Source organism: Pan paniscus, chromosome 6 (genome assembly GCF_029289425.2).
Source record: "Pan paniscus chromosome 6, NHGRI_mPanPan1-v2.0_pri, whole genome shotgun sequence".
In the NCBI taxonomy this organism is placed as follows: Eukaryota; Metazoa; Chordata; class Mammalia; order Primates; family Hominidae; genus Pan; species Pan paniscus.
In genome coordinates, this window is record NC_073255.2 from 48,345,290 (window position 1) to 48,373,193 (window position 27,904).

At 39.1% G+C, this 27,904-nt stretch overlaps 1 protein-coding gene across 4 annotated transcripts in view; it reads right to left on the minus strand.

Annotated features, from left to right (window-relative positions):
• CDK13 (cyclin dependent kinase 13) overlaps positions 1-27,904 on the minus strand; it is a 146,665-nt gene that overhangs the window by 8,213 nt on the left and 110,548 nt on the right. For 2 of the 4 annotated variants that reach the window (XM_034963997.3, XM_034963996.3), the window contains exons 8-13: positions 25,902-26,003; positions 25,729-25,806; positions 10,778-10,894; positions 10,046-10,177; positions 3,148-3,195; positions 559-764 (exon numbers count right to left, since the gene is read on the minus strand). In XM_034963997.3, coding sequence (XP_034819888.1) covers positions 559-764; positions 3,148-3,195; positions 10,046-10,177; positions 10,778-10,894; positions 25,729-25,806; positions 25,902-26,003 — 683 coding nt within the window. The remainder of the gene's footprint in view (positions 1-558; positions 765-3,147; positions 3,196-10,045; positions 10,178-10,777; positions 10,895-25,728; positions 25,807-25,901; positions 26,004-27,904) is intronic. The other 2 variants (XM_003808700.7, XM_003808701.7) reach the window with 1 other exon arrangement.

The window sequence follows — 27,904 nt, forward strand, 5'->3', positions numbered from 1 at the left end:
CAGGCTGGTCTCGAACTCCTGATCTCAGGTGATCCATCCGCCTCAGTCTCCCAAAGTGCTAGGATTACAGGCGTGAGCCAGCATGCCTGGCCCCAATCTTTAAGATTCTTTAATATAACCAGAGAAATTATAACATTAGGAGTGACATGAGGACGCTATAAATGGTATGTAAGAGCTCTCATTATGATTTTTGGCTGTCTTCTTATACCTTTCTTCCTACTGCTTAAGCATCTATAGACATTGAATGCTGAGCCTCACTGAGAGTAGTGTCAGTAAAAGACCTACTGACTCCTGCACTAAGAGTAAAAAGGAAATACAGAAATCCGAGGACTTGCCAGTCAGGTAATTTGATGCTTCTTTATAAGTTACCTTAAGATTACTTAAAATTGTGGTGCCAATAGCAATGAAACTTCTGTACTGGCACAAAGAAATGTCTAGTTCAGTGAATAAATGTTAATTTTCATTGTTAGCCACAAGATGCTTTAACATTAGAGCAATATGATCAGAATTAACTGCAAAACAATGTGAAGAAAACCAACCCATGGAAGCATTACTGACCAGGTGCCACATTTGAGCTGCCCTGAGATTTCAGCTGTGAAGATGGCAGCACACCCTGGGGTGTGTTGGTTCTGCTGTCATCCAAGCCCAGAGACAAGTCCTTCCTGGGGGCTTTAATTGTGGAAACATCATCAGTCATGCCCATCTGCTTCTGTCTTCTTCGCTTTTTACTCCATAACTCATGACAATCTTGCCATAAAGGGAGACTGAAAAAAAAAAAAAAGGAATTAAATTGTAAATGGCATCTCTTAACAAAAAATGCTACAGTCACTATATAGCACCAAAGTTATGCCCCCACCCCAAATAGTTCTTGAAGACTTCATAGAATGGCTCTGTAAAACTCTTCCAATAAAAATCATCCTTATTGTCCCACTTCCTTCAGGGCTTGCTTTGCCTTTACAGATAATCTATTTTTCTTTGGCTTTTGAATAATCAATAAATAATCATTTATCAAAATTATGAATGAAGAATATATATTCATAAAAATAGGCTACTATGCTGGGCATGCCTGTAATCCCAGCACTTTGGGAGGCCGACATAGGTGGATCATCTGAGGTCAGGAGTTTGAGATCAGCCTGGGCAAAACCCCGTCTCTACTAAAAATACAAAAATTAGCCAGGCGTGGTGGCGGGCACCTGTAATCCCAGCTACTCAGGAGGCTGAGGCAGGAGAATGGCGTGAACCCGGGAGGTGGAGGTTGTGGTGAGCCGAGATTGCGCCACTGCACTCCAGCCTGGGTGACACAGCGAGACTCCGTCTCAAAAAAAAAAAAAAAACACCACTATTGCTGTTGGTGCAACCCTTCAAAGTCAGTTCTTATGACAGTACATCATACACTGAATAAGACATGAAAAAGAAGGCAGAAAAATATGCCATTTCCAGCCAGGCACAGTGGCTCACGCCTATAATCCCAGTGCTTAGGGAGGCCAAGACGGGAGGATTGCTTGAGCCCAGTTCAAGACCAGCCTGGGCAACATGGCAAAACCCTGTCTTTGCCAAAAATACAAAAATTAGTTGGACATGGTGTTGTGCACCTGCAGTCCCAGCTACTTGGGAGGCTGAAGTGGGAGAATAGCTTGAGCCCAGGTGGTGGTGGTTGCAGTGAGCTGAGATCATGTAACTGCACTCCAGCCTAGGCGACAGAACCAGGCCCTGTCACACAAAAAAGAAAAACATGCCATTTGCAGAAACCAGATATGGGATAAAAAAGTAGTAAAGGGCCAGGCGCAGCGGCTCATGCCTGTAATCCTGGCACTTTGGGAGGCTAAGGTGGATGGATCACTTGAGCTCAGGAGTTCACCAGCATGGGCAACATGGTGAAAAACCCTGTCTCTACAAAAAAATTAGCCAGTCATGGTGGCACATGTCTGTAGTCCCAGCTACTCGGGAAGCTGAGGTGGGAGGATGGCTTCAGCCCAGGAGGCAGAGGCTGCGGAGAGCCAAGATCATGCCACTGCACTCTGGCCTGGGTGACAGAGCCAGACCCTATCTCAAAAAAAAAAAAAAAAAAAAAAAAAAAAAAAAAAAGAGTAAGGCTGGAACATAACATTTGTGAAGAACTTTACAGTAAAAGCTTACTTTTTACTAACTTGCTTGTCTATCCAAATGCTCTAGAATTAAACTGATGCTACAGACGAGTTTTCAAAATAGGTAATCCTGGCATAGAGTGGCTCATCATTTATCAACAGAGTTGCGAATAACAACTATCAAAACTGCCCACAATTCCTAGTCAATTCTATCTTAAAGTAACTTCATACAACTGATAACACTAGAGAATAACTTTTGCTTAAAGATACAAATATTTGGTTTATAAATGCTTTCTTCTTACCCTAATTAAGTACTTAATGGAACGTTACTGTTGTATCTATTTTAAAGATGAGAAACTTGAGGCTTAGAAAGGTGAATAAACTTGCCCAGAATATCTACAAATTCCCTTAAGCAACCCCACCTGGTAATATATACCTATAATCCTCAACCTGGATCTGTTTACCTCTAGGAGGTACCTGAAGACTCTCCAAGAGGGTACACCTGGAATTTTTTTAAAGGAATTTCCATATCCATATGTCTGCTTTCCTAAGACTGAGCTTTGAGGATGGCCTGCTTGTTTAAGCAAGTTCTTTTACATCTCCTCTTTCACAATTACTCATGTTATAAAATAAAGGCAGATGCAATAATATGGTTGAATCTTAGCAATATTAGTTTAAGAAGTCATTCCCAAAATATTACAAACAGCATGACGCGCTTTTATAAAATTAACAACTAAAATTTTAAAATATAACCTTTTATGAGTACATATAGATGGCAACAAAAAGTATATACAAAAGAAAACAGGGATGATGGTTACCTCAGGTGGAGGAAGGCAAGGGGATAGGTTGGTGGGGGTAGGGGTAATATGATTAAAGTATGTTATTTTCAGCATTCTAGCTTTTGTTTGGTAGGTTCATGGCTGCTTATTAACATTATTAAAAATAACTAAAGTAACTAAAATAAATAAAAGAGAGCCATGCATGGACCAATGATGAGTGACACAAGGATTATGATTAAACCAAGTCTATGCACCTGAGGTCCAAAAACAGAACAAAGGCATACCTCTCAGCCATCTTACTATGATGCATTGCCTCAGCGTGTAAAAACCTCCTGGAGTAACAAACAAAGGGACAATTTGAAATATCGATATTGGGAAGCTTTCAGGCATCATAAACCCGCCAAAGAATTTCCTTTCTAAGTGTGTGTATGATATGATGTGGGTCTCAGTCTCTGTTGGGATACCTTAAATTCAGATATATTGTAGTACTGCAGAGTGGGGTAACTGGAGTGATTCCACCTTTCTATCCTGAAGCTCAGGGAATGCATTGCTCTTGAAGGACAGCCCCATGAGAGCAAAGCAAAGTAATCCATTAAAAAGGGCTTTTGTTCCCTCCCACAATTTAAAAGTAAGAGATTATTTTCTTTGCTTTTTTTTTTTGAGATGGAATCTTGCTCTCGTGCTCTGTCACCCAGGCTGGAGTGCAGTGGTGCTATCCCGGCTCACTCCAACCTCTGCCTCCCAGGTTCAAGCAATTCTCCTGCCTCAGCCTCCCCAGTAGCTGGAATTACAGGCACACGCCACCATGCCTGGCTAATTTTTGTATTTTTAGTAGAGACGGGGTTTCCCCATGTTGACCAGGCTGGTCTTGAACTCCTGACCTCAGGTGATCTGCCAGTCTTGGCCTCCCAAAGTGCTGAGATTACAGGCATGAGCTACCGTACCTGGCCCCCTTAAAAGTAAGAGATTCTTTATGGATGATCTTAATACTCATCTCTAGGAAAGATAAATTTTACCCAAGAAATAGCTAAAATAGTACAGGTTACTGATGCTGATACTTTCAGATGGATCAGGAATGTCTTCCAGATAACCAAACTTTTATTTGCTTTCTTGAAGGTTCAAATGCCAGCTCAGTCACTTACTTGATGTGTCTTAGGCAAATAACTGGACCTCTGTGCCTCATTTTCCTTGTCTTTAAAAATGGGATTAACAATACTATCTACCTCATGGGGTAGTACTGTATGTTAACATGTGCAAGCTCTTCAGCAGTGCCTCTTACAAAGTAGGCAATGTATTAATTCATGTTTGACATCACTGATCATTTAATTCATAGTTTACAACTATTTCCATCAAATCATTATTGTGAAATATTCATTCTAATGGCAATTGATATTTTGTCTTATAAATGGCTTAATGCTTTTTACTTGCTGTTAAAGAAAGCTTACAGGCTGGCTGCTAGTCTAATTCACTTTCTAGCTATATATACTTTACGTTTGACAGGGCGTCTAATACAATTAATGGAGTTATTTCTAACTTTTTTGTTTGTTTTTGAGACAGAGTTTCACTCTTGTCACCCAGGGTGGAGTGTAATGGTGTGATCTCAGCTCATTGCAACCTCTGCCTCCTGGGTTCAAGCAATTCTTGTACCTCAGCCTCTCAAGTAGTTGGGATTACAGGCATGTGTCACCATACCCTGCTAATTTTGTATTTTTAGTAGGGATGGGGTTTCACCATGTTGGCCAGGATGGTATCAATCTCTTGACCTCGTGATCTGCCCACCTCGGCCTCCCAAACTGCTGTGATTACAGGTGTGAGCCACTGCGCCCGGCCTAATTTTTGTATTTTTACTAGAGACGGGGTTTCACCATGTTGGCCAGGCTGGTCTTGAACTCCCGGCCTCAAGTGATAGGTCCGCCTCGGCCTCCCAAAGTGCTGGAATTATAGGCATGAGCCACTGCCACCGTGCCCAGCCTATTTCCGATTTTTAAATACCCCATTCTCTCATTTGATTATTCCTAAAAATTGATCAAAAGAGTTTGATACACCTTCCAACTTTCTAAAGGAATGCCATGTATTTCTTCACAGTCCTTACCTCATAAGTAATGCATAATTTTAACTACTCATTATATCATATTGCAAAATAGTGAGATATTATATTGTTTATAAAATGTTTTTATTTAAATATTGGATCAATCTGATAATCTTTACTTGATTGCTTTAGTAATGTATCTAACAAGATTCATTCCATAATTTGTTACAGATAGCTTACAGAATGTTCCTTGAATGTATTTTTAACATGTTTGTTTTTAATGAAAAAATGCAGTCAGGTGTGTTCTGATAAAATTAAGTCTGATTTAGGTGATTTGCTTTACAATAAGGACACAGTTTATGATTAGAATATAAGGTAGGCATTTCCCATACATTGAGTGGGATAAACCTATAGTTCCAAGTTTTGGCAAAATACTTAAAAAACATAATTAAGAAACAATTTTAAAAATGGACTGGCAAAGTAGCACTGATATTACATGCTGATTTCCTAATCTTTTCTAGGTATACTGGATTAAATGTGCTGTGAAAAGAAACAGTAACAAGTACTAGAAAATGTCATTTCATAAGCATTGGTAAGACAACTGAAAAGGCAAATAATTACTAGATAAGAAATCCTTCTTTAGATCATGTGATCCCTAATTCTTCATCTTTTTTTTTTTTTTTTTTTGTAAAGACAGGGTCTCCTTATGTTACCCAGGTAGGTCTCAAACTCCTGGCTTCAAGCAATCCTCCTGCATTGGTTCCCAAAGTGCTGGGATTACAGGTATGAGTCACCATGCCCAGCCTCCAATTCTTTACTATCCAAAAAACTGAAGGAGAAAAAGAATCTTAACACCTAGAGGGTCATTAGAATCTTTTTTTTTTTTTTTTTTTTTTTTTGGAGACAGAGTCTCACTCTGTTGCCCAAGCTGGAGCGCAGTGGCGCAATCTCGGCTCACTGCAGCCTCCATTTCCCAAGCTCAAGCAATTCTCGTGCCTCAGCCTCTGGAGTAGCTGGGATTACAGGCATGTGCCACCACGCCTGGCTAATTTTTTAGTATTTTTAGTAGAGATAGGATTTTACCATGTTGCCCAGATTGGTCTCAAACTCATGGGCTCAACGGATCCACCTGCCTTGGCCTCTCAAAGTGCTGGGATTACAGGCATGAGCCACTGCACCCGGCCTAAAATAATTTTTTTTTTTTTTTTTTTTTTTTTTGAGGCAGAGTCTTGCTCTGTCACCCAGGCTGGAGTGCAGCGGCAAGATCTTGGCTCACTGCAATCTCCACCTCCCAGGCTCAAGTGACTCTCCTGCCTCAGTCTTCTGAGTAGCTGGGATTACAGGCACACGCCACCATGCCCAGCTAATTTTTGTATTTTTAGTAGAGCTAGGGTTTCGCCATGTCGGCCAGGTTGATCTCAAACTGCTGGCATCAAGTGATCCTCCTGCAGTGCTGAGATTACAGGCATGAGCCATTGTGCCCGTCCTTTAAATCTTTTTTTTTTTTGGAGATGGAGTCTCACTCTGTTGCCCAGACTGGAGTGCAGTGGCGCCATCTTGGCTCACTACAACCTCCGCCTCCCAGGTTCAAGCAGTTCTCTGCCTCAGCCTCCTGAGTAGCCGGGATTACAGGCACCCGCCATCACACCCGGCTAATTTTTGTATTTTTAGTAGAGACAGGATTTCACCATCCTGGCCAGGCTGGTCTTGAACTCCTGGCCTTGTGATCCATCCGCCTTGGCCTCCCAAAGTGCTGGGATTACAGGCGTGAGCCACTGCACCCAGCCTAAAATCATTTTTGATGAAAGACTTTTCACACATAACGTCGAAGGAGTTCCAAGAACTCAGTGATATAACTATGACAAAACTCCTTACATTCTCAAATGCTAATTTACAAGCATACTTATAAAACTAAAAAATAAAATTGGAATTCATATGGAAATATGTCTCACTCTAGAATAAGCAATATTAATCAACAGATATGCAAACTACTTGGGAAAAAAGTCTCAGCCCTCTCTTTCATTAGGTTGTACTTCCAACAAAATTTACTAATTTTTTCTTTATTTAAAATGGAAATATTTGGGCTGGGCACGGTGGCTCACGCCTGTAATCCCAGCACTTTGGGAGGCCAAGGCAGGCGGATCACCTGAGGTCCGGAGTTCGAGACCAGCCTGACCAACATGGAGAAACCCTGTCTCTACTAAAAATACAAAATTAGCCGGGTGTGGTAGCGCATGCCTGTAATCCCAGGTACTCGGGAGGCTGAGGCAACAAGAGTAAAACTCCATCAATCAATCAATAAATAAATAAGGAAATATTCATTACTGATATTTACAATGACAATTTAATCAAGAAAAGAGCTTTTAGTCACAGGAAATGTGAAATTTAATTTCCATTTATATACATGTATTTGTTTTTTAAAATATATGATACAGTAATCAATAAAATACTTTCTAGCATAAATATTTTACATTAGAATAAAAGCCTACGGGAGTAACATAAGTTCAAGATGAAAATGGAACAACGTACAACTGCTCAACATTTTCTAAATGACTATTGGTGGTGGATATCAAAATGCTATGATAGTTGCTTTCCACTTGATATATTTACAAGAGTGATATAATTGCTCTACTTAAAAATGTCAGCATTTACTATGTTGACATTTTTAAGTACAGTGGTTACATCTCTTGGTCAAAGTTACCATTACCAATAATAATGGTACAAAGTAACATTATGTTCTCTTGAACATAATTATCACAGAGCAGGATCACCATCAACATTACATTCTTGCCCCCCCAAACTCTTAATCTAATTCTGATAAAAAGAAGGCAATCAAATCCAAATTGTGAAATATTTTACCAAACAGCTAGCTTGGAATCTTAAAAAATGTTGAATGTCAAAAGATCTCTTCCCTAGAGAGTGATTAAATGAAAAGGACATAACAAATAAACAGAATGCTGAACTTTGAAAAATTCTTTATCTTAAAAAAAAAAAAGCCTATAAAAGAAATTATTGGGTCAACTGGGGAAATCTGAATATGGATTGACCATTAAATATTCTCATGTTAAATTTCATATGCTTTATATGGTATGCATGTAGAATAAAGTCCTAGTTCTTACAGATATGATTACATATTTATAAGTGTCACCTGCACAACATGATATCCAACTAGTTCAGGAAAAAAGTAGACAGTGATAAAGCAAATGTGTCCAACTATTATTAACTGTTGAATCTAGGTAAAGGATATACATGAATACTCTTTGTACTATTCTTCCTATTTTTCTATAGAGTTGAAATTTTTCCAAATCAGAAGTTTAAAAAATGTTATTTGAAGGGGTACTGAGCCCAAGTTTTAAGATTACTGATACACACTAAGAAAAAAGCAAACATGAAACAATAATTCAACAGTGAAAAATTCAGGTCCCTCATGATGTCAGGTAATAGATCCTTTTTGGCTCTCAAATCATCCCATAAAGGCCAACCACGTACAGCTCAATAAAAGCTTACTGAAGCTGAATATGACAGCCTCATAGAAATATAATAAGCACTATCTAACTGATAAGTAGAAGAACCAGGATTTGAACTCCAGAGCCCATGTCTGTTCATTTAAAATATGCTATTTTTATTACATGGAAACATTTTATTATTATAGATAATAGGCTTGCTTTTAATGATGCTCCTTATCATTTTAAAAATTATTAAGAAAAGGCTGGGCGTGGTGGCTCAAATCTGTAATCCTAGCAGTTTAGGAGGCCAAGGTGGGTGGATCACCTGAGGTCAGGAGTTCGAGACCAGCCTGGCCAACATGGTGAAATCCCATCTCTACGAAAAATACAAAAATTAGCCAGATGTGGTGGTGCATGCCTGTAATCCCAGCTACTCGGGAGGCTGAAGCAGGAGAATCACTTGAACCTGAGATGCAGAGGTAGCAGTGAGCTGAGATCGTGCCACTGCACCCCAGCCTGGGAGACAGAGTGAGACTTTGTCTCAAGACAAAAATAAAATAAAAATTACTAAGAAAATACCTACAAGGTTTCTAGATCCTGTCAAGGAATGCAAATGAACTGTTTTTCCTTCCCCCCCACTCCCCAAATCAATCCTAGAGAAATAACAGGAGCCATTTGAAGTTACAGGTTCAAGAGAAGCCAGCTATTTTGACTCCCAAACTCTATATATTTCCCCCATCAGACAATAATTCCTTCTATACAGGCTTCTGATACTAACATTCTTTTCATTCAATGGTAAGAAATTTATATTGTATACTATGCTATAAAGTATTTTCAGAACCTCTCTTACTTATTGGACTAATGTGAATTTGAGAGCTGGCTGTACCCTTTACTAGATTTGTATTCTTGGGCAAGTTTCTTAACCTCTCTGAGCCTGCTTCCTCCTCTGTGAAGTGGTGATGATAATAATACTAATACCTACCTTATAAGGTTATAAAGATTAATGTAATAAATGAAAAATGCTTAGCATGGCACTCAAAATTATAGCTATAGCAGTACCAGTAGTAGTGTTAAGTATTTAGTAGAAGTAGTATTAGAATAGCAACAGCAGTAATATATATATTTTTTTGAGACGGAGTCTTGCTCTTGTCACCCAGGCTGGAGTGCAATGCCATGATCTTGGCTCACTGCAACCTCCGCCTCGCGGGTTCAAGCGATTCTCCTGCCTCAGCCTCCCAAGTAGCTGGGATTACAGGCGCCTGCCACCACATCTGGTTAATTTTTGTAATTTTAGTAGAGACGGGGTTTTGCCATGTTGGCCAGACTGGTCTCAAACTCCTGACCTCATGATCCGCCCACCTCGGCCTCCCAAAGTGCTGGGATTATAGGCGTGAGCCACCGCGCCCGGCAGCAGTAATATTTTCTTAGAGTTGAAATATATTATTAAATCTTGAGGTCAATCAAGCCTAAAATTAGCTAGAAGGCAGCTGTTTTTGCTAGCCCTATGGGTAAACATTAAGCAAGCATCTATATCCCAGATGTGCAAATTATGTGTATTACTGCTGTTTTATCTTTCCTTTATTATATTTCTTTTCTCATAACCAGACATGAAATATCTTATCATTATATATAAATGTTATTAAAACTGTTTTAATATAATAAATATAATAATAATATATAATAATAATAGGATAAAAAGTCACTTACTCTGGTGGAGGCATTTTTGAGGGTTCCACATCTCGGAGGAACTCGCACTGAAGAGCCTGTTCAGCAGTGCAGCGCTTACTAGGATCCAAGGCGAGCATGTAATCAAATAAGTCTAGCGCAGCTGCAGGAATACTAGCATGAGAGGATTACAAAAGTCAGATGTGTTCTTTAGACACAAGCTTATGTTTCTTTAGGAGCTTAAATTATTTTTAATTAAATTTTAAAACTAAAACTAAGATCATTTAAAAATAATTGTAAATACTTTTTTAATATGTGCATAATACTTTACTTCAATAAATCCGAATTTTCCTTTGAATAAATATTTCATTTTTACATAATTTTTGTAACCACTTTCTAAACAATAGTATATATTGTTACTTATCGGCAATTTGCTGTTATTATACAAATTAAGAACTGAACAGTATAGTTTTTTCTAAAGCAAAATGAAAACTTGAGCTCAAGTAACTTGAAAGCTGTTCCAGTAACATTTAAATGATCTTATTAAAGTTCTTTCATGTAAGCACCAAACCAAACACACAATCTCAAATCACTGATTCCATAATAATGGTAAAATGGTAATCTGCATGTAGCAAACAGAACTCAAAATTAAATGCCCTAGAAGAATTATAGGTTTACCTCAGATCACTAGAGAATAGACTAACATTTATAATTCACTAGAATTAAAAGTAAAACATTCATGCAATAAGGATGTTTTACACATCCCCTTCTTACAAAACAAATTCTTCTCTTAACTTTCGACGATATTGCTTCTTTGGTTTCATGGTGTTGAAATATGGTAGTTTGATTACATCAGGCCACACTGCAGGACATGGACTCCCACATATTCGGCTAAGCAACACACAAAAGGAAGTACATCACTATCAACTACATAAAGAATACATACAACTGTTATACAAAACATCAACTCATTTTTAAATACACAAAAATTGAAGCCTTGGTCTATAAAAAGTTTTGTTATTTTATTCTTTCTTTTTTTTGAGACAGAGTCTCACCCTGTCACCCAGGCTGGAGTACAGTGGCACAGTCTCAGCTCACTGCAATCTCTGCCTCCTGGGTTCAAGTGATTCTCCTGCCTCAGCCTCCTGAGTAGCTGGGATTATAGGCATGCGCCACCACGGCCCAGCTAGTTTTTGTATTTTTAGTAGAGACAGGATTTCCCCATGTTGGCCAGGCTGCTCTTGAACCCCTGTTCTCAACTGATCCACCTGCCTAGGCCTCCCAAAGTGCTGGAATTACAGGCATGAGCCACCACGCCCGGCCCTCGTTAAATATTTTAGTCATCCGAATTTAATTATTTAAGAAATTAATTTATTTTCAGTGGATACTTTTAACAATCCAAGCATTCCAATTCTTAGAGGACTTTCATATTTGCAAAATGAAATCTTAAAACATGATGACACTCAAAATATGTGACTTACACCTTAAAACCAACATAAAAAATTTATGCCCATAAATTAAGGAACTAGAGTTGAATATATGTCCCTCTCTGGTTTTTTGGTACCTGTCACTCCTCCTTCCCATGAATATAAGGCAGTCTACAATAATAGCAGAAACGGATTTCTATATGACCTCAGGAAGGTAACTGTAGTGTAAAGACTACTGCTAACTGCCATCAATGGAAGGACCCTAAACATAACGCTCTTGAAACATTAAAGTTCTTCAATTTAAGTAGTGCTGCTGATCTTAAGTCATAAAGAAATTTTAACTGGTTTACTCTCGTTTATCTGTATCTTGAAAATCCTCATTATTTTAGCATTAACTAGTAAATCCTTGTTATGGTAATTTGTAGAAGAAATGCTATAAACAAATAGGCAACTCCAGCTGGTAAACATTTAAAAACTAACTGATTTAGTAATAGGTAGATGAAAATTTGCTTAAATCTACTTATTTTTAGTATACCAAATTTCAAGGATGTTTATTATATATAAAATTGTCAGCTGGTCTGCATATGTAAAAAGAAAACGTTGATGAATCACTGATTAAAAGTAAAAATATTCCAAACATACGTAAATACAAATGCATGTATAAATGTATATGAACAAGTAATGGCTCAAGTTGCCAGACATTCTTTTAGCTGAGCTTTAGAATGATACCTCAGAAACACATATTTATAGGAGACCTTTTATGTTTTTAAAGCCGTATGTCACTGAAATGTACTTTTTTGTCTCAATATATTTAGCATTTTTATAAACCCAAGCTTTAAAGATACTAAGAACTTATTCTTTATATAGTTCTACTCTCTTTTGTCTTAAAGTCCAATTTTCACAACCTCCTCAATCCTACTCCCTTGAAAACAAAGCCCAACTCCTGTAGCATGGGCTCTCTAGATCTGGTCCCAATCTGCCTTCCTAGTCTCATTTCCCAATGCATCTCTCCCCACAGGCCACTCCTTCATGTCTATGCTAATGCTCCTTCTCCCTAAATTCTATATAGCTGAATTATTTTCACTTCTCAAGATTCAGATCAAAAGTAATCTAATTAATAAAAGTCTTCTGTATTCTCCAATGCTACTCAGAATTACTCCTTGCATGCTACTGGTTTGACATTTGTTTCATCCTGCTCTGTATTTTAGTTGTTTACAGGTCTCTTTTCTATTTCTTGTTTTTGTATACTTTTCCAAGAAACCATGTAAACACAATTAATCAACCCCAGGCAGCCTGTTGTGCACTATAATAGAAGTATAAAGCATACTGGAATCCAGGAAGGCAAAGATACTTTCAAGATGCAGAAATACAAGAAAACTTACTCAAGTTAGGGAAAGAGTGAAGAATTTCGGTTGTAATTCCAAGGATAAGTAAACCATAGACAGGTGGGAAATGGAATAAGATAAATTATGTTACCAGAAGAGAGAACACAGGCAAAGGCATGGAAGTAGCAAAGTATAGACATTTGGGAGGAACACTATGTAAATCAGTGTAGGGGGAATACAGGGCTCAGGGAGGCTCAGCTGGAAGCATAACCTGGGTCTAGATAATACTGCGGTAGGTTTGTCTGTAGACAGGTTTTTGCTATGTTGCCCAGGCTGGTCTTGAACGCCTGGCTTCAAGTGATCTTCCCACCTCAGTCTCCTAAAGTGTTGGGATTACAAGCATGGGCCGCTGCACCCAGTCCACAATACAGTTCTAAGGTACTTTGCCTATGTATAATGAAGACAGAATTTAAAAGCAAGTTTTAGATTTGACTCTTGTCTGACATCGGTCAAATTACATTGCTTAGGAATCTGCTCCTCTTTTGGAAACTTAAGATTAATTTTATTTTGAAGCTACAAAATTAAATGAGCTAGCATCTGGCCCATTAATAGTCTTATAATAAACAACAGTTTCATTACCCTAAAATTTTATTTCAATAAAATTTCAATTATTTTATCATATGTGATGTTGAAAGATATCTGAGTACTGAATTTATCTAACTGAAAGCAGGATACACGATGGAATACACATACCGATGCAAGGAAAGTTCCTAGAAACTAGAGAGGTAGACATGACAGCAACTGATAACTGCATTTACAAAATCTGTGCCTGGTGGCCAGTCAACTACTCCAATACCATTTACTACTGAGATGCATCATACACTAAGGTATATGCTAAATCCCCAATTACCTGAGGTATACTTTGGGAATCTATCGTGATTCCATCAATCTACTCTGGTGTCAATACCATATTGTGCTTTTAATATTCCTTGAAAGTCTGATAGGACAAATCTCCTATCCACCTCTTTACTTATTCTCCTCAAAATTTTATTACACATGAATTATAATCAATACTGTAACACTCCAAAAGAGAATCCTGCTAGGATTCAACCGCCACTCTAAATTTATAGATTTAGAACCAACTACTGCCTTTACAATGCTTAATATTTCTATCTTAGAAATAGTGTTTCTATTTCTTTCCTTTACTTATTTATTATTTATTTATTTATTTATTTATTTTCAGTGAGATCTTGTGTATTTCCTTTATGGGCTTTTTGTTTTTTAAATAGCTTTTTTTTTTTTTTTTAAATAGACACAGGGTTCCATTGCTACCCCAGGCTGGAGTTCAGTGATGCAATCATAGCTCCCTGAAGCCTCGACCTCCTGGTCTCAAATGATCCTCCTGCCTCAGCTTACCAGCTGAGACTACAGGAATATGCCACTACATCCATCTAATTTGAGACCCAAGCTGGCCTCAAACTCCTAGCCTCAAGTGATCCTCCTGCCTCAGTCTATCAAAGTATTGGGATTACAGGCATAAGCCACTGAGCCCAGCCTTAAACATGTTTTTAGCCCATTATATTTACTTTCTTTCTTTCTTTCTTTCTTTTTTTGAGATGGTATCTTGCTCTGTCGCCCAGGCTGGAGTGCAGTGGCACCATCTCGGCTCACTGCAAGCTCCACCTCCCAGGTTCATGCCATTCTCCTGCCTCAGCCTCCCACGTAGCTGGGACTACAAGCACCTGCCACCACGCCCGGCTAATTTTTTTGTATTTTTAGTAGAGACAGGGTTTCACTGTGTTAGCCAGGATGGTCTCGATCTCCTGACCTAGTGATCCGCCCACCTCAGCCTCCCAAAGTGCTGGGATTATGGGCGTGAGCCACCGCGCCTGGCCCATGCCCATTATATTTTCTAAGCAATTAATTAGAAAAGCTTGGCCAGACATGATGGCTCATGCCTCTAATCACAGCACTTTGGAAGGCTGAGGCAGGTGGATTGCTTGAGCAGGAGTTTGAGACTAGGCTCGGCAAGATGAGGAAACTCTGTCTCTACTAAAAACACAAAAATTAGCTGGGCGTGGTGGCGCACACCTGTAATCCCAGCTACTTGGGAGGCTGAGGCAGAGAATCACTTGAACCTGGGAGGTGGAGGTTGCAGTGAGCTGAGATCAGGCCACTGCACTCCAGCCTGGGTGACAGACAGCAAGACTTTATCTTAAAAAAAAGAAAAAAAGAAAGGCCAGGCACGGTTGCTCACGCCTGTAATCCCAGCACTTTGGGAGGCTGAGGTGGGCAGATCACAAGGTCGCGATATCAAGGCCATCCTGGCCAACATGGTGAAACCCCGTCTCTACTAAAAATACAAAAATTAGCTGGGCATGGTGGCGCGCGCCTCTAGTCCCAGTTACTCAGGAGGCTGAGGCAGGAGACTCACTTGAACCTGGGAGGCAGAGGTTGCAGTGAGCCGAGATTGCGCCACTGCACTCCAGCCTGGCAACACAGCGAGGCTCTGTCTCAAATAAAAAAAAAAGATAGAAAGAAAAAGAAAAAGAAAGAAAAGCTTTATTACAGGAAAGGTTTGAAATTTTATTTATTTATTTATTTTTGAGACAAGGTCTCACTGTCACCCAGGCTGGAGTGCAGGGGTGCAAACAAGGCTCAGTGCAACCTTGACCTACTGGACTCCAGCAATCCTCCCATCTCAGCCTCCCAAAGTGCTAGCATTACAGGTGTGAGTCATCACTCCTGGCCACAAACAAAAATTTAATAATAAGTAGCCATCTGAGATCGTAGGGTTCCTACCAGTTTTAGCAGTTCTTTGAGGTATTCCAGGTATATAAATCATATAACCCATGTTAGAATTCATCTATATTTTTTTCAAATGTATCTTTATCACTGTGTTATGTTACATTATGTGGCAATTACTAAACAATGTTAAAATGATAATGACAGTACACAATATTGGGTAACTTTATTTTCTGATTTTAATGGGAGCACATTCATTGTTTAGCCCTGGGAAGAATGATGCCTTCGGGTTTGAAAAACACATAACAGAAATATACTCATATATATACATACAAATTCACACATATTTCCTGTTAAGGAAGCATTCATTTATTCCTCTCTACTATGGATTTTAATTTTTGTGGCTTTTATATTCTAAGAGTGCTTTAGTTTTATCAGTTTTGATATTTTAGAACTTCTATAACCATCATCATCTGCATTTTCTCCCCAGGCTACTTAATGTGAATTTTATCAACAGACTTCCTAATACATATTCATCATTATATTCAAAGGAAGAATACCATCCAAGCCTAATAAAAGTACTATTATTTCAATGTAATGCTGTATTTTCCACTTGTTAAGTTGGATGTTGTACATCAGTATTCGTATGTAACACTGATATACAGCAACAGTTTTCACAAGTGGGGTCCAAGGACCACTGAGCGTCCCCTAGACACTTCAAGGTCTGGCAGGTCAAAGCTATTACTAAGCCATTATTTGCCTTTTTCCATGTGTTGATTTGCACTAATGGTACAAAACCAGTGGTAAAACTACCAGCACCTTAACATGATTCAACTCAGTGGCAACAAACTATATTAACAGGATGTAGTCTTCATTATCATGCAAATTTCAGGGTGGGGAGAAAAGCCAGTTTCACTTAAGAATGTACTTGTTAAGTGAGGTGCAGTGGCTCACGCCTGTAACTCTAGCACTTGGGAGGCCAAGGTGGGCGGATCACCTGAGGTCATGAGTTCGAGACCAACCTGGCCAACATGGCAAAACCCTGTCTCTACTGAAAATACAAAAATTAGCCGGGTGTGGTGGTGCGCACCTGTAGTCCCAGCTACTCAGGAGGCTGAGACATGAGAATTGCTTGAACCCGGGAGGCGGAGGTTGCAGTGAGCTGAGATTATACCACTGCCCTCCAGCTTGGGTGACAGAACAGGACTCTCTCAAAAAAAGAATGTACTTGTTGAAGCAGTACAAATTGTTAATGGCATTTAATTCTGATATTTGAGTATGTATCTTTTTAATATTCTCTGCGATGAAATGGGAAATACTCATAAGCACTTCTACTGTACAACAAAATATGATAGTTATCTTGAGAAGATGTGCAATGATTTGACTTGCGAACTGAGGCAGCTGCTTTTTTCATGGACCACTATTTTTACCGGCAAAGAAAACTAACAAACTACAGTCATCCAAACTTGGGTATTTTCCAGACATTTTCTCAAATAGGAACAAAGTCAGCTTGTCACTTGAAGGAAAACAACAGTATTTATTGTCAATTATAAAACTGGAACTTTCTAGAGAAATTAGAATATTAGAAAACTTATATCCTCCACCGTGAGCTTAACAGTTTCAAAATACTGAAAAGCTTTTCTGATGAGATCAGTGGTGGTACAAATTATATAACATAAAACATTACATTTGGAAGATCTGTTCAGTGAAGTAGCATTTTTCAAATGACCAATGCATAATATCACAAAATCATCACAGATAAAAGATCCATTCAAAGTGTAAGACAGAACAATGGATTTCAATATAGTACAGTATAAAATATTCCTTCATATGGTTTCAGATTACACATTACAACCTGTAAAAAACTACCAATCATCTAATTTTTGTGGTTTCTAAGAAGAACATGCACCATTATCCAAAAAGGCTATTGAAAACAGCACATCACAGATATGAGGATCCAAGTGTCATGTCTATTAAACCAGACAGATCTGCCATTCCAACAACTTTTATTTTAGAAACTACAGACGTTATAGACTTTAAAACATGTTAACATTATTATGTTAAAATGAATTCATAAATATCTTTAATTTCTAATATGGTAAATCTCAGTAGATACAAAAACTCCTGGGATCTTTCATAATTTGAGCATAAAGAAGTTACGAAACCAAAAAGTTTGAGAAGCACAACTCTACAGAATATTTTATGCCATCAGTTTATAAAGGTATACATGATTCATTTTTTTCAATATGGGAAGTTTCCCTCTTTTCCTATCTTCTGGTACAACCAAAATCTAATTCCTTTAAAGTTTAAAAAATTTCACCTGTGTAAACCACCTAGGCCTGAGGGTTTGTGTGTACTGGATGAGGTGGCAGATAGTCAGATAAAAGAAGGATTCATTTAATTCTAATCTACTTTCAATTTCTTCACTGATTATAATCCTTTTTATCTCATAAGCAATGTACATTGTGTGATATAAAGGCTCTTCAGCTGACTGCTAGAAGGCTTAGGGTAATGTGATCCTCATGTTTAAAAACAATTAAATATATATATATATATATATGGCCACACAGAGCTTTCTGCCTTCATTCATCCCATTTTGTCCCAATGTGTGTTTTCCATTCTCTTCCTCCATCACTTTTTGTTTTGTTTTGTTTTTTGAGACACAGTCTCGCTCTGTTGCCCAGGCTGGAGTGCAGTGGCACGATCTTGGCTCACTGCAGCCTCCACCTTCCGGGTTCAAGCGATTCTCCTGCCTCAGCCTTCCCAGCAGCTGGGATTACAGGTGCTAGCTACCACGCCCCGCTAACTCTGTATTTTTGTAGAGATGGGGTTTCACCATGGTGGCCAGGCTGGTCTCAAACTCCTGACTTCAAGTAAACCACTGGCCTCAGCCTCCCAAAGTACTGAGATTACAGGCGTGAGTCATTGTGCCCTGTATCACTTTTTTTTTTTGGGGGGGGGGGGGGGATGGAGTCTTGCTGTTGCCCAGGCTGGAGTGCAGTGGCACAATCTCCGCTTACTGCAACCTCCACCTCCCAGGTTCAAGCAGTTCTCCTGCCTCAGACTCCCAAGTACCTGGGATTACAGGTGTGTGCCACCACACTCAGCTAATTGTTTTTTTATTTATTTATTTTTGAGATGGAGTGTCGCTCTCTTGCCCAGGATGGAGTGCAGTGGCGCCATCTCGGCTGACTGCAAGCTCTGCCTCCTGGGTTCATGCTATTCTCCTGCCTCAGCCTCCTGAGTAGCTGGGACTACAGGTGCCCGCCGCCATGCCCGGCTTTTTTTTTTTTTTTTTTGTAGTTTTGGTAGAGACGGGGTTTCACCGTGTTAGCCAGGATAGTCTCTATCTCCTGACCTCATGACCTCATGACCTGTCCGCCTCGGCCTCCCAAAGTGCTAGGATTACAGGCATGAGCCACTGTGCCCGGCTTGTTTTGTATTTTAGCAGAGACGGGGTTTCACCATGTTAGCCAGGCTGGTCTCAAACTGCTGACCTCAGATGATCTACCTGCCTCGGCCTCCCAAAGTGCTGGGATTACAGGTATGAGCCACTGTGCCCGGCCTCCCTCCATCACTTTTTAATCTATGCTACTTCTATTATAAAATATTTGTAATCTGCCTAAAATACTTTCTGGAACAAAGCAAATTATAAATAAAATAACTCATTCACTATGGTGTAAAGCCATTTAAAGCAAATTAGTGTTATCACTCTTGATCAGTTTTACATGTATCTGTACAATACTGACACTAGGTCTCATCATTCCTGAGCCTATAGAGAAACAATCTAGCATTACTGTAAATAAGGTGAGGGAAGAAATATGTACTGAAAACTTATTTACATTTAATTCTCACAACCCTAAGCATGTTATCAGTCCTCTTTTACTTTTGAAGAAAAAAACTTAAGAGCATATGGGACCCTAAACCATAAGCGCAGGAAGTAGCTGAGCTGGCATTAGAACCCAACCCTGTAAGATTCTAAAGGCCACACACTTTTCGGTATACTCCGTTGCCTCATTATAGTCAGATTTGTTTCCTTTATCAGAAACTTCCTTTCATTTTCTTCATGTCTGAAAAGAAATTAATGCTATGAAATCAAAATTGAAGCATCTTTTTATGTTTTGTTGTTTTATTTCTGTTTTTTTTGAGACAAGGTCTCGCTCTGCTGCCCAGACTAAAGGGAGGTGGTGCAATCACAGTTCACTGTAGCCTCGACCTCCCTTGGGTTCAGGTGATCCTTGTACCGCAGCCTCCCAATAGCTCAGGCTATAGGTGTGTGCTACCACACCCACCTGATTTTTGTATTTTTTGTAGAGACGGGGTTTGGCCACATTGCCCAGGCTGGTCTCAAACTCCTGGGCTCTAGTGATCCACCTGCCTTGGCCTTCCAAAGTGCTGAGATTACAGGTGTTAGCCACTGTGCCCGGTGAATCTCTTTATAAAATTTTAAGTATCTTAACAAAATAAAAACATGCCGAAATATATAAACTAGAAAATAAAAATTTCTCCTCCCTAGTCTTCTTGAAAGTCCATGTTCAGATTAACAATTTGAGTCTTTTGTTTTACCTAAATGAGATCAATCTCAATATAGCCTTCTGTAACTATTCATGCTGCTTTTCCATTTCTTTATCTCCAAATCAACTTTTTTTTTTTTTTTTTTTCTGAGACATAGTCTCACTCTGTCACCCAGGCTGGAGTGCAGTGGCACAATCTCGACTCACTGCAACCTCTGCCTCCCAGGTTCAAGCTACCTGAGGCAGGATGCTCCTGCCTCAGCGTCCCAAGTAGCTGGGATTACAGGCACACACCACTGCGCCCAGGTAATTTTTGTATTTTTAGTAGAGACAGGGATTCACCATGTTGGCAAGGCTGGTCCTGAACTCGACCTCAAGTGATCCGCCCACCTTGGCCTCCCAAAGTGTTGGGACTACAGGCGTGAGCCATTGTGCCTGACCAACTATTTCCTTCTTAGTAACTGTACAGCATGCTATAAAATGGATAAACCAAGCTTTCCCCCCATATGGTTCACTGAGAACATATTCCTAAAAAAAAAAAAAAACCAAATATGCTCATGCCTCAGAGTCTTTAATACTTTGCCATTTCTTCATTCAGATCTCTGCTCAAATGTCACTTAAAGGGAGATACATTTCTTGACCCTCTATATCATCTTAGCTCCCATCATTTTTCTGCAAGTTAACTTTGTGATAAAAAGCTGGATACTATTTGCTAATACCTCCCTTAGAATTCTTGGATTAATATCTTATACAATTTTTCTTTTTTTTTTTTTTTTTGAGACAGTCTCAATTGCCCAGGCTGGAGCGCGGCAGAGCAATCTCGGCTCACTGCAACCTCCGCCTTCTGGGTTCAAGCAATTATTGTGTTTCAGCCTCCTGAGGAGCTGGGACTACAGGCGCCTACCACCACGCCCGGTTAGTTTTTGTATTTTTAGTAGAGATAGGGTTTCGCCATGCTGGCCGGCCTGGTCTCAAACTCCTGACCTCAAGTGATCCACCCGCCTCAGCCTCCCAAAGTGTTGGGATTACAGGCATGAGCCACCATGCCCGGCCTAATTTTTATATTTTTAGTAGATATGGGGGATGGGGGCGTTCACCATGTTGGCCAGGCTTGGTTTCAGACTCCTGGCCTCAAGTGACCCTCCCACCTCAGCCTCCCAAAGTGCTGGGATTACAGGCATGAGCCACCGTTCCCGGCCTAATATCTTATAAAATTTTTCATGTTGTCTTTGTCAAGTACCGATATGTGTGTCATATTGATTTTGTAAAAGAAAAGATTCCAGGTAGTTTTACTTCCTATGTAGTTTATTTATTTATTTTTTTGAGACCAATTCTCACTCTGTCACCCAGGCTGGAGTGGAGTGGTGCGATCTTGGCTGACTGCAACCTCTGCCTCCCAGGTTCAAGCAATTCTCATGCCTCAGCCTCCCAAGGAGCTGGCATTACAGGTGTGTGCTACCATGCCCGGCTAATTTTTGTTTTTAGTATATACGGGGTTTTGCCATGTTGCCTAGTATGGTCTTGAACTCCTGGGCTCAAGTGATCCACCCGTCTTGGACTCCCAAAGTGCTGCGATTACAGGCGTGAGCCACTGCACCCAGCCTGTAGTTTGGAGTAATGGTTAAAAGTTTAGATCCTAAGGTAACACCTAGCAGTGTTTAAATCTCAATTTTGCCACTTGCTAGTTTTATGACCCTGGACAAATTCTTCACCTAAGGTTCAGTTTTCTTAACTATAAAGAGAAGACATAGGGTTGTTATGAAGCTTAACTGAGATAATTCAAGTGAAACTCTTCGAATAATGCTGATATTGTATATGAACTAAATAGATGTTAACTATCTTTAATAGAAGCCCTAGTTTCCAATACAATCAGGACCAAGAGTTGGCTGGTTGGGTTTAACAAAAAAAAAATGGGTTAGAAGGAATCGTTTAAAAAAAAAGATACACAGGTATATAATTTAAACATTTTATTTTAACTGAAAGTTTATAAATGTACATTTGTTTTCCCATCTTCTGACAAAGGCCAAGGCTTTCTCTTTGAACAGAGGATTCAGTGAATGGAATTCTGTATTAGCTCTCTTGTACAAACCACGCCCATAACACATCATCAAGGATTTTTAGTTTTGATTTCTTTAAATAAATCTAGAAATTAAAAACACTTTCAAAGCAATCTAATACATCTTGGATTTTTATAACTTTTCTAACTTACACAATTACTTGTCCATCCCTAATTAGACAGCAATGTCTTAAAGTTTTTGTAAAGCACTGTATCTACGCTTAAACTATGTAATAATAATAATAAAAAGCATAAAAATTGAAAACTAACAACTACCTCCTGTTCAGCATACTCTTCAACTGGTGGGATAAATACATAGTCTTACTAGAAAGTGACAGCCTACTAGCTACAAGCATTCAGCTTGCCATGTTATCAAGCCAGTTTTTCTTTACAGAGGGAATGAAGAGCATCAATTAATCTAATAAGACTCTTCAAGAGAAGACTGAATAAGAAAGCTTGTACTGAATTATTCTTATGTTCTGGAATAGTTTAAAGAACATTACAAGTACTGGTTTCTAAAAGATGTGCAATAATTTATCAAAGAAAATAATGGGGCTGGTTTTTTTATTTTGGAGACATGGTCTCACTCTGTCAACCAGGCTGGAATGTGGTGGTGTCATTAGCTCACTGCAGTCTCGACTTCCTGGGCTCAAGTAATCCTCTCACCTCAGCTTCACGAGTAGTATGGACCACATGCTCGCACTCCAATGACTAGCTAATTTGTTGTTGTTGTTTTTGTTTGTTTGTTTTAATTTGTAGAGACAAGTTCTCACTATATTGCTCTAAAACTCCTGGGCTCGAGTGATCCTGCCTCGGCCTTCCAAATGCGGGGATTACAGGCATGAGCCACCGCACTCAGTCTTTTAATTTCTTTATACTCTCTTTTCATACGAAGTTAAACTAGTAGACTAATTTATATTGCATATATGTGTGAATAAACCCAAGACCAGGTCATAGGTTTCTTCATAAATTTTACATTTTATGTACTATAATTCATTTTTATTTCCTGGGTTTATTTTGCTGCTTTTGTCTAGTTTGTCTGTAGAATGCTTAATTAATTTGCTTTCCTTTTCTTATTTAGTAGTATATTTAAGGTTGTGATTTTCTCCTAAGCACAGGGTTATTAGCCCATGGATTTTTATACTTATCACTCTTTTTAAACCTAGATGTTCTAAAGCAAGCTTGTCCAACTCACAGTCCATGGGCTGCATGCAACCCAGGATGGCTTTGAATGCAGCCCAACACAAATTCATACTTTCTTAAAATATTATGAGATTTTTTTTTTGGAATTTTTTTTTAGCCTATCAATCAGCTATCATTAGTGTTACTGTATTTTATGTGTGGTCTAAGACAACTATTCTTCTTCCAGTGTGGTCCAGGGAAACCAAAAGACTGGACAACCCTGTCTTAAAGTTTGATTTCTCTTTAATCCAGGATTTTTTAGCATATGTAAATTTTTAGATAGTTAAGAGACTTTGTTGTTTCCATGTTTATATTAATTTCTAGTTTTATTCTATTTTAGAGAATTTAGCCTGTAGTATTTCAACGTTTTGGAGTTTCTTCCTCTATTAATATATAACTAACTTTTGTAAATGCCCAATTAGCACTGAAAGGTGTATTTCTTTTTTCCAAGAGTATCAGTTCTTCTTAACCCTTTTTACTTGTCTATCACACAATTAAAAAGGTAAGACATATTTTGGGAGGCTGAGACAGGATGATCGCTTGAGTCCAAGAGTTGGAGACCAGCCTGGGCAACATAGAGAAAGCCGGTCTCAAAAAAAAAAAAAAAAAAAATATCACCCAGCATGGTGGTGCATGCCTGTGGTCCCAGCTACTTGGAAGGCTGAGGCAGGAGGATTGTTTGGCTCCAGGAGGTCAAGGCTGCAGTGAGCCATGACTGCCCCAATGCACTCCAGCCTAGGCAACAAAGTGAGATACTGTCTCAAAAAATAGGAAAAAAAAAAAAAGTAACATAAAAGTTGTCTATGTTTCAGGTGAACTCCTTCCCTTCCCTTCTTCTTTTTCATAATTTTATTAAAAGTGAGGCAACTGGCTGCTTTGGAGTTGAAGCACTACTAGTTTCTGGCTTCGGGTACTTCTGACTATAGCCAAGTTATCCCCAGAGAAGAAGCAGGCTCTAACTAGGGCACTCATCTTTCCCTGCTGTACCCTATAGTAAAAACCTTGCCTAACCACCAAAAAGGGCAATAGTCAGATTTTTAGTTTGATTCAATTTGTCTGTTTATGATATGATGTTGAGGTCCTTCTCTGGTTACTATTTGTTGCTTTATGTTCATTTTGTTCAGTCGGTAAAGTAAAATTCTGTAAATCTGTACCCCCTATCAATATCTTTCCTAAAAAACTTCATATATATTTTGAAACTTTCATGGAAATTTTATAAGTTGCACATTTACATTATTACATATGAAACTGAAGCCCCCCTACCTTTTTTTTTTTTTTTTTGAGACATAATTTCGCTCTTGTTGCCCAGGCTGGAGTGCCGTGGCACAATCTTGGCTCACCGCAACCTTCGCCTCCTGGGTTCAAACGATTCTCCTGCCTCAGCCTCCCAAGTAGTTGGGATTATAGGCGTGGGCCACCACGCCGGGCTAATTTTGTATTTTTAGTAGAGACAGGGTTTCTCCATGTTGGTCAGGCTGGTCTCGAACTCCCAACCTCAGGTGATCCACCCACCTAGGCCTCCCAAAGTGCTGGGATTACGGGCGTGAGACACCATGCCTGGCCAAAGCCCATTTTTAAAATTAAAATTATTTTAAAATATAAGACGGGCTGGATGAGGTGGCTCATGCCTGTAATCACAGCACTTTGGGAGAACGAGGCAGGGGGCAGTCACCTGAGGTCGGAAGTTCAAGACCAGCCTGGCCGACATGGTGAAACCCCGTCTCTGCTACAAATACAAAAATAAGCTGGGCGTGGTGGTGGGCACCCGTAATCTGAGCTACTCGGGAGGCTGAGGCAGGAGAATTGCTTGAACCCAGGAGGCAGAAGTTGCAGTGAGTGGAGATCATGCCACTGCACTCCAGGCTAGGTGACAGAGTGAGACTCTATCTCAAAAAAATAAAATAATAAAATAAAATAAAAGATAAGGAGAAAAGCGACTAAAATGTATGAGTAATTGCTTATGAACTAGGTCCTATGATAGGCTCCAAATAATGAAGGCCTACGCTAGGGGGTATATGCATGTATTTTAGTGTGTATACACACATATATAGACACGTAAATACACATAAAAATATGTGTATTTACAAGAGTATTTTTAAACAATACCCCAAAACATGAATTTTTCATTTCTTTCATAATTAAAAAATATGTACCTAGCATTCATTCTCTCCTACATTTACTCTTCCTTGCCAGTCTTATCTTTTGGGCCTCAAGTCCTTTGACTTAAAAAAAACGCACACATGCACGCATGCATGTACACATACACATGTACCCACCCAGGGGCTTTGATATCCTTAATTTCACTGGAACAAGTATCAAAGTGCCTACATTTCAGTTTGTCCTCCATTTAGCAGTCATAAGCCCTCCAGAGAACCATGTTGTTCTCTTCCTGAAAAGACAAACTTGGGGGAGTTTAAATTTCCTGTGGAGTATGACACTCTCCCAATTCCCACCAATATTATAATCAGCAGCTTACCTTATTAATTCTAGTTGTGCAAGTTCCTGATTTGCTTGAAATATAGGTTTTTTAGTGAAGAGTTCGCCAAGGATACAGCTAATGGAAAAAATACCCGTCATTACCAAATGATCTATTTTAATTCACTACCAAAAGTTTCAAGTAAAATAAACCAGTAAATAAGGCTATCTTACCCACAGCTCCAAACATCAATGGCTGGTGTGTATCGTTCTTCTCCCAGTAGCAGTTCAGGTGGACGGTACCATAAAGTAATTACCTTGTTAGTATACGGCCGACTAAAAAACACAGAAAACAGTCTTTAGAGTTAGTATTTGTTGGAGTAAGAGAAATTCTCTGAGGAAATATTATTTTACTAAAGCAATCCCTATAATCCTAACTAAAAACACTTTCATCTGCCTACTAAAAAATACAGACATCCAAAGGTATCTAATATATGATCATAAAATATATGTGAGGGCAACCTGTTTAACTAAAAATTCCCTTAATATATGAAGATAAAAACAAAAAGTAGTTGACTGATAGGCTGGGCACGGTGGCTCACGCCTGTAATCCCAGCACTCTGGGAGGCCGAGGCTGGTAGATCACGAGGTCAGGAGATCGAGACCATCCTGGCTAACACGGTGAAACCCCATCTCTACTAAAAAAAAATTAACCAGGCGTGGTGACGGGTGCCTATAGTCCCAGCTACTCAGGAAGCTGAGGCAGGAGAATGATGTGAACCCGGGAGGCAGAACTTGCAGTGAGCCAAGATAGCGTCACTGCACTCCAGTCTGGGTGACAGAGCAAGACTCCGTCTCAAAAAAAAAAAGTAGTTTACTGGTATTAACTGCAATTTGGTCAAAGCAAAGCTTTAGTATCAACTCAATTGTTGAGTACTGTTTTTCCTTTCCATAAAAACCTTTAATGGGATTAACTGATTTAAAGAGCGTTGACTGGTTCTGATCAAATCTTGTTAAATTACTAATGGATGACAAGATATAGTTCAAATAGAGACCACCTAACAAAAGTTTTCAATTGATCATATTTTTGGCAATTTTTCACTGATTCACATACCCACTGTAGTGTGTGAATATTTGAAAAAAGCACACAAATGCAGAGTGTCTACTCAAGTATCTACTTGAGGTCTACTCTGCAAAGTAGCAATACATATCGTACTTTATCAAATAATTCCTTTATCACCTTCCGAAAAGAGGACATAAATATACTGCTACCTCTTTATTTGCCACAGACAAGATTATTTAGTCAAGTTATATTAGGGTCAGGTTTGACGAAAACAGCACAAATTATCTGGCAATGTAAAGTGTTCAACGCTCAGAGAATGGTCATGTTCTAGCTGATTGACACGCTTGAAGAGAATCCTAAGTAGTCAGAGGAGGTTCTTCGGCTGATCTGTAGTTACTTACTTCAGGGAGATCACATATATATTCAGATCAGCTATAAACATCTCTTTATATCCAGATGTTTTCCAAATCACAAGGACTCAAAAGCCATAGCAAATTCCCCAGAAAGGCTGTATTCCAAGCCCATTTACCTAAGCTTGGCTTGGTCCTGGACCAGTCTTGTTAAGGAAATGGAGCATTCAATTTAGAAAGCAATTCCCTCTTGCCATCTATAGATTTGCAGTTCCAGGCAGTGTAAGATCTGCCTGACCTGCTCTGCCCCCATCCAGCCAAATTTCTCCAAATAACTTAAGCACTAGCATTATAAAACTATCAATTTGGGCATTATAGCATTACCACAGATAGGACTATAGTTAACAGTGCTCCAAAGCTAGCAAAAACATTTGACTTTGGTAAAAATTCTGAAAAGAGGACAGAATAAGATGAATATTTTTAATAGTAAATTAAGTTTAGGTTTTTCTAACATTATTAATGTACTTTTCTCAGTGATTTTTGCTTGTTTACTGGAATCACTTATCTTCACATAATGAGCAAGTCTTCCAAATTTTAGCTACTCTAGTTAAACTGAACTTAGTAATTCTTTAAAATTATACTCACCTCTTTATGCTTTAGCCCCCCCCCCACTTTTTTTTTTTTTTTTTTTTTTTGAGATGCAGTCTCACTCTTGTCGCCCAGGCTGGAGTACAGTGGCGCAATCTCAGCTCACTGCAACCTCCGCCTCCCGGGTTCAAGCGATTGTCCTGCCTCAGCCTCCTGAGTAGCTGGGATTACAGGCT